The following is a 9,647-nucleotide window of genomic DNA, read 5'->3' as shown; positions in this document are numbered from 1 at the left end:
ATTTTGTTTTAATTAAATTATATAACAGGACAAACACAAATTTCTTACTTCGTATTATCGTTCAAATATGTTCAAATCTATGGGACAAACCGAAATGATCACCTATTATAATTTTTAAAATAAGGAGAAAAAGATGAAAAAAACTTAAAGAAGAAGAAAAAATGTACTAAAATATTCTCCATGGTTTGGAATGGAAATCAAAAAGAAGAAAAGAATTAAGATGAGACTGACATGAACAAAAACCTCTCCTAATTTGGAGTAAAACAGTAAAAGAAATAAATGACCTATATACCATTTATAATTCCATTGCCATATTATATGGCTATATTTTTTCATTCACTTCTTTATTATTAATTTTTTTTATTATTCTATTTTCACTTAATGTCCAAACAAAACATAAGGCACACAATTAACACCACCAAATCTAATTCTAATGGGAATAACCTGATGCTGACATTATGACAAACAAGATTCGACTACCACACTTAATATCAGCTCCAAAAGCTACAAAATTTGTACAATTTATCAAAGAAGTGACCTATACTCAATACCAGTTTTATTGAACGTCAAAATAAATGTTTGCAGTTTTAAAAACATCTTGTCAGGAGTTTGTTTAAAAGTTGGATTACTAGCTGAGTTTAAAAGTTGTCAATAGAAGGACGAAAAAAAAATGTCTCACTTCAAAAAATTTAAAATAAATTGTTTTGGTAAAAAAATTAATATGATGCACTTTCATTCTCTCAATCAATTTCTATCTGGCAATATTACATCAATATTATAGATGGAGGACCAGGTGAAACCGCAATGTTAAAATCCTGAGTTGTGTCTCAGTGGCCTTTAACTCCCTACTTTAAAGTGCTGCACAGGGAATCAGCATACTATGGTTGCGATGGTTAGTCCAGAGCAGACAATATTAAGTGGCGGGAAGGGATTGGGCGTTGTGGTCACAGTTAAAAAGGACCTGGCACTGTTGTACACTATATACTTCCAATATTTACACAAGCAATTTAACCTAATATCTCATACAAGCTGAATCAGATTGCTGTTATGGGGATACAATTATCAGGGTGACACATTTTGAAATGCATGCTTCTAGACAAACTCTCAATTTCACATCACTATACATTTTTCTTTGGATTTTCCATCAGGCCTGGGAGATGTAGATGCAGACGAAGACTGTCTTCCAGTGTTTCTTGCAACCTGCAATTAGCATTACCAGTAAATTCTTGAAATTTCAACTTTCATCTAAGCAGCGTTACCAGTGCAGTCAAACACTGCAGACAATAATATCATTGGCCAAAAACACTGTAAATTAGTTGCAGTAAAAACATATGTACCTGGGGTCCTGTGACCAGTCTAGAGTTACCACTAATGGATGGTTGTTGTAAATTATTCTGGCGGGATGGCTGCTGCTCAAATTCCTGTTGTTGCAAGGCTATTGCTAATTGCAGATCAGAACTGTCAAAAATTGCACAATAGTTAAGACTAAAATTTTGAAGAGGAATAATTTAAAGTTTTCATGGCCAACAGCAAATTATGAAAATTACTTGATGTCTAAGCCTGCCTGTGCTGCACTATCGATGCTGGCAAGATAGTCCTGAAACGAGAAGATGTCAATATCTAAGAAAAATTGGTTTGCAAAGATTAACATATTCCTCATTTAAGAGAATATACATACAGCAGTGCTGGTCAGAGCATTGTTTTCATCCCATGTGCTATTTTCTTGGTTTTCTACCTTGAATTCCTTGAAATTACTGGTCATAAACAGTGTATCACCATTGACCTGAAAGTACATTAACAAACTTTCCGCAATTTAATATTTACTCAAAGACGGTAAGAAAACACAAAATAGGATAAGATGGACCAGGAAGGCTATGCTAATAGTACAATAAAAATTGAAACCATACAGCACAACATACTATATAAAGATTCCTGCACACAGAATTCACTACAAGTTTTAAAAAAACTGCCTGCACAACTTGTCCCCAAGTGCTGAAGGAGCTCAAATCACCAAGCATATAAACTTTCAATTTTCAGGATGTTTAATTGAGAATATCTACATCTACCAGTGGCAACATGGAAGGAATTTTTTTTAAATGATCCCAACAAAAAAGATCATATAACAATACTTTTTACCTCATTCAGTTTTTCCCAGACCAGATCTGGCTGATTAATGTAACCTTGATCAGTGGCTAGAAGATAGAGCTCACCCTCATACTGTGGATAAAGAGAAAATAACTTTAGTATGAAGACTCTCCAAGACAGCCAACATTTTCTCAATGACAAAAAGGTGCCACTGCACTTGATATCAGTAATCCAAATGTCCAAAGGAATAATATTCGATGACTTTTACTGACCTTGAACATAGTGCTGAAATGATTGTTACGGAAGAAAACACACAGCTCACGCTCTTTAAGCCCATCTTGTAAACAGAAAAGACTGCAAAAGAATTAATCATATATAAAATGTAAAAAGAAAATTCGTCTCAGACAATGAAGAGAAATATAAGGAACACAAAATAGAACAAGATAATTAGACCAGAAGAAGGCATCCGGTACCCATAAAATGTCAACTGGCTGGCATTATTCCTCAAGAAACTCTTGATCAATTCACCTATGACAATAAAAGGACATGTCTCCCATTAGATAAAAACATATAATTATCTAAGAAAATAATACTCTAATCATAATCAGAACCAATCCATTTATATGATATATAGCACCACTAACCTTGTTCTGGAGTTAGTTCATCCTTAGCTCTAAGATCAGGAGAAGCTAAGGTGCTTTTGTCAGCCTGTTCTGCAAGTACGACCTCACCTTCATAAACAGGTTCACGGTCCTCAAATGTTCTTCTGTCCAACACACATTCCTCTCCTTCATATATGGGCTCACTCCCATGAACACTTGAAGTCAATGCTCCAGAAACATCAGTTTGCTGATATCTGATGCTACATGAATCTGAGTCTGCATGGCCTGGGGACAACTGTAATGATTTTGTTGCATCAGGTCCATGAGATTCACCTACAACTTCATGATCTATAGTTATAGGAGTGGACTGATCATGGACTTTTCCATCTCCTCCGGAAACATCGGAGACAGAGTATTCTTCGTGAGAAGAGATAACTTCACTCTCATTCAGAACCAATGCATCAAGGCTGTTCTTCTCTATCACATCATTTTGGTCAAAAGATTCTTTGGGTCCCGTATAAGTTGATTGATGAAGGTCACTCATTGTATCAGTCTTTAAGGATGAATTAGCTGCCTCTCCCAGTATAGATGTAGAAGATATCTGTTTGTTGAGGTATTTGCCAGAAGCAGTGAAGTCATTGGATACAGAAGGCTCTTGATCATGAAAGTGACTGTTACCAGCACCAGTGCTATTTCCTAGTTTATCTCCAGAATCCATATCTAAAACCTGTTCATTACTAATATTTCTACCCATACTGACAGAAATTTCTCCTCCATCAACGTGAACTGCAACAGGATCACTTATTGAAGCATTAGAATCACCCTCGGACAGTTTCAAGATTCTCAACAACTCTGCCTCTTCTTCACGATCACCTTTTCTTGGTATCAGGTCAGAAACAGATTGAGAAGAATCATCAAAAGACCTGGCTTTTGAAATACTGGGAGAAGGAACTCCAAGAGTAGCAGTTGTTGCAGCCACAAAGTCAACACAATCTTCTTCTGCAACATTTTTATGATGGACATCCATGTTTAGTGTTTCAAGAGAGACAAGCTCTCCCATAAGAGCATTATAGGACTTTGATCCAATTGCATTTGCAGTGTCATAATCCTGGCTCAAATGAACATTTTTTATATCAAATGAACACATCAAAGAATAATAAATAAACCCCACATTGTTTGAGAAAAACATAAAGACAACATTTTGATAAACATTTAAGACCCCAGTTGGCCACTTAAAATTTACAGTATGCAATTGAATTGAACCACACATAGTGACGTAGTAACAAAATGCTCTCCTTTCCTTCCTTGTGTTCCATTTATACCGTGATACACTTCATTAATGGGAATTAACACATAGTAACACAACTACTTATAGTTACTTAGCTAATACCCCCTTCCCCACAGCATTCACCTTGTCCACACTGTAATTATGTTCCACTTTATCAAATTATTCACCCTTCTTCAAGACATTTTCTCACATTCCGTTTTCTTGATACCAAGATTTTGTTTCCTGGCAGTAATTCTGCTTCTTGATCTTCCTGTTCCTATCTTGGTCCCAAAATGATAGGTAGATATGAATCAAAATCTTGGATACGGAAGTTTCCAGCTTCTTAAACATTTAAATACGTTGAATTAAAATTGATCTCATTTCAAATAGGTTCATTTTTTAAAATATTTTGTTTGGATAAGGAAATTCAAATTGGTTCAATTTTAATTTTCTTGTTTGGATAAAGTATTTCAATTGCCACTAAATGAAAAAAATTATTTAAATGTCAAATAATTGTTAATAAATAAAAAATATCAACATTGATGATATTTTTAAGCATATGTTGATTGATGTTATTTTTCGGTCAAAATGTGACATTTGTTCACTAATATTTTCAACAAGGTATCAAGAGCCTAACCATAAGGGAATTCAAATCCATGATTTCCCTACAAGGCCACTACTCATAAGAATAAAAAATTTAAACATCGTATACATTTTCTAGTTTCTTTGTCTAGTGTTGCTATTCACACCGGATACACTATTAATTGTCATTGTTATTGTTCATCACCAACAACTCTTTGCAGAGCTTTTTTTATTTCAGAAAGTGTTATTATTTACCACTAACATTTTTCCAATAATATTGTTTACTAGTGATGGTTTACCGACAAGTGTTGTAACAAGCTTTCCTAGTATGATATATATGTAGAGGAAGAATACTATAGATATGATTTGATTATGTTAGAGATGTGATTTGATTATGTTAGAGATGTGATTTGATTACATTAAAATGGGATATATGATATGATTTGACGAGGAAATACCATACTACATATTTCTCATTATTAGATACTATTTTGTTACTTATTATTGTATCTCTTCTTCATTATAAATAAGAATACTCATGTGTGTACACAACACATAGAATTCATTATATTCCTTCTCAGTTTCTTTATTCTCGCATTGGTACCAAAGCAGTACCATCCTATGTGACCATGACCAGTTTTGTTACTAATGCTTTTAACAGTAGCTAACTACTTACGGGGTTACCTAACAAAAAATGAAGTGAATGAGGAAAGAGGAATGGTTACCAGGCCACTGGAATGTACTGAAAACAAAGGAATGTCCTTGACTAACATTGATGAGTTAAAATACATATCTCATTTTACATACAGCAAGATTGTTACAGGCACAGTACAACTTGACCGAATGCCAACAACTAGCAAGAAAATGTTCTTCCAGAACCTCCCAAATTCATTTGGCATCCCAAAGGATTGCAGTTTTACAATAACTACCTCAATTATTTTTTATAACATCGTAATATCCCTTAATAGTCACAACAAAATGATAGTTGAACAACCCCCCACAAACACACAAAATGTACTTGCCTTGTATCCAAATTCAAAATAATCATTAAGTTGTCAATCAATGACGCAAACAAAATTAAAAGATTTTAATCAAATTATTCTGAATAAAAAAATACATGACATGATAGAACTAATAAATTTGGATTGAGGGTGAAAAAGAATACCTGAGGATCAACAATCCAGCCGTGATACAAAGGGATGTCCAACAGATCAAATATGGCACACTCTCGAGTGAATTCAAAATCAGCAATTCTGTAATTAATGTGTAATTCTTATCAGAACTTCAGAATTGTTAATGGGTGAACACAACTACAAAAAGAAATGAGCAAAACTGTGGAACTAACCTCCTAAATTTTATATTTACATCGATGCCAGTAGCAAGCCTAGGAAGCAAGTCAATTGCATCAGCAATGTTCTGTTGTTGATTTTCAACATAGCCTGCATCTTTGTCCTACAAGACAATAATAAAAATTGTCAATAAACTTACATCACAGGAGTGAATGTGTAACCAGTGATAACAAATGTAAGTCTTACATTCACATTACTATTTGAATCAATTAATCGTTCAGCAACCAATGAAAGCAATTTCTCCTGTGAGACTTCAGCAATATCTGGACTCAAATTTAAGTTGTTTCTTAGTAGGAGAACATTACCTGCAACATTGCAACATATAAACAATTAAGTAATAAGTGTGATGCCAAACAAATGTTGCAAGTAACCCGTCTAAAGTGCAAAAAGTAAGCATGGCATATAAGGAGACAGACAGTTAATTACATTTTTCAAATTATCGTCTAATAGTAGAGAGCATCAGTTTGTGCAGAATCCTACGTCTATCCAAATAGTACAAAAGAAATGGAAAAATATATAAAATAAAACACAAACTGAAGAAACGGTAGATCAGAAGGAAAAACATATAATAGGATTCCTACAAAGGTGACCTCAAATTTAGATAATTGGTATGATGAGAAATAACTGACTATTTATGAAAATAAGAATAATAGGTGGTCAGGGAAATCACAAGAGGATGAGAAGAAAACGTATAATCATTAAAAAAGAAAAAATTGTATGTCTGCATTCTTTGTTTAGCTTCATGTGTGCAGTATGAGTTCCATCATTAGCACAAGATAGTTCTTGATAGATGATTGGTGGTGTATATGATATCATAGTTGTAAATCCCAAAGTGTGGTCTGGAATGGCTGACCTAAAAATACAATATTAGGACAATGGGTAGCAAGATGGACGCCATGCTAATCAATTAGAAATAAAAAAAAAGTAAAGGGTAAATCGTAGAAAAGAGCAAAAGAAAGTGAGATGAAAGGCCTGGACTACAACACAGAAAATGCTGGAACTGAACAGAGCATGATAGAAAAGGTCACTTCGGCTAGAGACTGTAACAGGTTTGCCAGAAAATACCTCTGGTCAGGGAGGGCCACAAACTAAGGAGTAAAACATAGGAATAGAGTGGCCTTCGCTCTCCCTGACAGACATAAATATTGAACACATCTCCATGCCTATAATGGGTTTTATTAAACCCACTTCAAAAAAATTTAAACTATAAATATTGCAAATAAATTTAAGCTATCACGAAATTTCGAGAATTTTCCTATCCATCAAAAAAGAATATCAAGAAATAGCATTGGAAGAGTGATGTGTAACATGGACTAAAAAGCAATCAAAGAATTGAAGAAAATTGTGTTGAAGGCCCGTATGACATTATATTCATATTTATGTTGAAGGCCTGCACTTCCAATATTTCATTTTAAATTAGTAAATATTCATAGATATATATAGATTCAAAAATATACAAATGTCTTTTTTCTTAGAAATATCATACACGAATGGCATAATACCTAAGTCTGGGAGGGGAAAACACTACATGTATTCACTATGGTCATTCAATATTATAGGCCAATTATTATTAAGGTAATAATATTTCGAATTTATTATTATTTATTAAATATTAATGGGACACATATGTGTGTAGATATGTATGTATGTATATATTGATGCAGAGACAGGTGCAGGGAGTTACATCCTCAACCTTGACTTCGTAAGTCCAGAAAAACCTGAACTTAACCACAGTCAAAGCAAATTTCCCATCAAAGTTGGGGTAAGGTAGGATGGGTACCCACAGGTTTGAATTTAGTTGCCACGCATGGAGAAATGAGGCTGCACAAGTTGGGGCAGCAGAAAATTTACACAAAAAGTGATTGAGAAAGTTAGGGTTTCATTCTACTCCAAAAGAAGGGGGGAAAATCCTGAATTAAACACTAAAACAGCCATAAACGATGTTTTAAAACTGCAAAAATATCTTTGTAGCATGCTCCAACAGCTTTTTCATCCAGTTACACAACTCCCCCGCAATTTTGCTTTATTGACAACTGTAGTAGATAGTTCTGAGAACTATAATTTTTTTTTCAATTGATGAAAGAGAGTGAATCTGGGGGAGACTTCCAAGCATAAATAATATCATTTCCTTGAAGGTGAAGAGAGTTTATTAAAAATATACTACGACTTTTGCCGCAATTCATAGGACAGAAAATAAGACAAGCAAGTGGGGAAAATATAAACAAATGGATGTGGCAGAAAACGTCGGTGTATTCAATTAAAAGTAACGTAACACGATTCACGATTGAGAAACCTTGAACAGGGGACACTAGTAACTTGGCAGAAGAGTGAAAGCATTGACACAATTAATACCTAAGAGAGACAGATAAATAACCAGGTTGGAGTAATGGCATCTTGGCCAGCAACCAATTTGAAAGAGAATTCGTATATGAATTCTTATAAGTTTTTCTTGATAGGTTGCAACTAAACCCAAATATTAGAAATAATAACCCCTGTTGAGTTTCCGTGTGTGGTATTTGTTTGTGATATGCTATCAAGTATAACAAAAAGATAATCTAGGATATTGTAAAAATTGGCATCCATAAAAAAAAATTGCTCTGGTAAATCTCCCAGGGAAGAAAAATAGAAGCCAAATAACAGAATGAGCACAACCTAATAACGAACACGAAGGGAGATGGTGGTGGGAAAACGAACATGAAGAAATAACCAAATACTATATGAATTCGAAAAAGAAAAAGGGGAAACGGTTCATGGCATCAACTTGAAGAATCAATAACTAACATAAATAAGATAAAGGCAATAAATAGAGAAGAGAATTGATAGTGAGTAAGAGAAAATCATTGAGAAAGGGGAAACATAAAAGAGGGAATTCCATATCCGAAACGCAACAGAGAAAACGGTATCTTAAGAATTAAGTATTAGCAATAAAAGATGCGAAATGGCGAAACCCTAGGATGCGAAATGCACTGACAGATAGCGAGGAGCGGGCATGGTCCATTGTCGTTTTGGAGAACGATCGGAGTGGTGCGTCCGAGAAACTGAATCGTTTTGGTTTTGTGGACGCAGTCTTTGACTGGCTCTGGCTGAGGCGGAGGCGGAGGCGGAGGGTGTTCCTCTTGACGATCTTCGTCTCTGAGTGGTTGTTCTTGGTCCTTAGGGGAAGACGACGATGCCATTTCGATGCTTCCCGATTTGCTTCCAACCCACACAACGCCACAATACTTTATGAAAAACAAATATGTCAATGGAGTACGACTACGAAACCTTCTTACATTGATTGCTCCACCTTATTGTCAAACCTCGCTTTTTATTTCTTTTCTTTCCCTAATCTTTTTCTTTCTTCTTTCCCCTAACTAACTTTCCGTCAAATCCTTTTTTTTTTAACTTCCGTCAATACAAAAATAATATTTTCTAAAATATTTCAAATAATATATTTTACTAACTTCTAATTTATAACTTACATTATGATTTATAACTTCTTCAAAATTTCAAATAAATAAAAGTATTCAAAATTTAATAGAAAAAATAATTATTTAAAAAATAGTATAGTTTTCTTGAAAACACAAATTTTATTTATATTTTATGTAAATTTCAATATTTTTGGAATTATAGAAATGCATGAAGAATGACTTTCTTGGACAGAACTCATCCTAGATCCAATTTTAAATAAAGCCTTCCACGCAGGCAATTTTTATTTGCACCATGCAGGTTTTTACTAATAAACTTTTATCTCTAATTTTTTTGGAAAAACACTTTCAAATT

The 9,647-nt window shown here is 34.1% G+C and overlaps 1 protein-coding gene across 1 annotated transcript; it reads right to left on the bottom strand.

Moving 5' to 3' along the window:
• Positions 1–702: 702 nt before the first annotated feature.
• LOC137811376 (FAM63A-like protein (DUF544)) lies at positions 703–9,257 on the bottom strand. The gene is made up of 12 exons (XM_068613081.2): positions 8,857–9,257; positions 6,072–6,190; positions 5,882–5,988; positions 5,702–5,789; positions 2,730–3,795; positions 2,559–2,613; positions 2,358–2,439; positions 2,137–2,217; positions 1,679–1,783; positions 1,548–1,597; positions 1,338–1,458; positions 703–1,200 (listed from the first exon to the last, which is right to left on the bottom strand). Exons 1-12 carry the CDS (start codon positions 9,059–9,061, stop codon positions 1,111–1,113), a joined length of 2,169 nt encoding a protein of 722 aa, XP_068469182.2. The 5' UTR covers positions 9,062–9,257; the 3' UTR covers positions 703–1,110.
• Positions 9,258–9,647: the final 390 nt, after the last annotated feature.

The sequence above is a fragment of the Phaseolus vulgaris genome, chromosome 2 (genome assembly GCF_051622355.1).
Source record: "Phaseolus vulgaris cultivar YP4 chromosome 2, ASM5162235v1, whole genome shotgun sequence".
Classification (NCBI taxonomy): Eukaryota; Viridiplantae; Streptophyta; class Magnoliopsida; order Fabales; family Fabaceae; genus Phaseolus; species Phaseolus vulgaris.
This window is presented reverse-complemented; position numbering and strand designations above follow the sequence as displayed.

What these genes read in the sequence shown, in the direction of transcription:
- LOC137811376 (XM_068613081.2), bottom strand. Translation starts at nt 9,061, where the DNA reads ATGGCATCGTCGTCTTCCCCTAAGGACCAAGAACAACCACTCAGAGAC. An exon ending in AGCCAGTTGACATTTTATGG is followed by an intron (nt 2,440 to 2,558) that starts GTACCGGATGCC and finishes ATTCTTTTGCAG; the next exon opens with TCTTTTCTGTTTACAAGATG. An exon ending in GACTGGTCACAGGACCCCAG is followed by an intron (nt 1,201 to 1,337) that starts GTACATATGTTT and finishes TGCTAATTGCAG; the next exon opens with GTTGCAAGAAACACTGGAAG.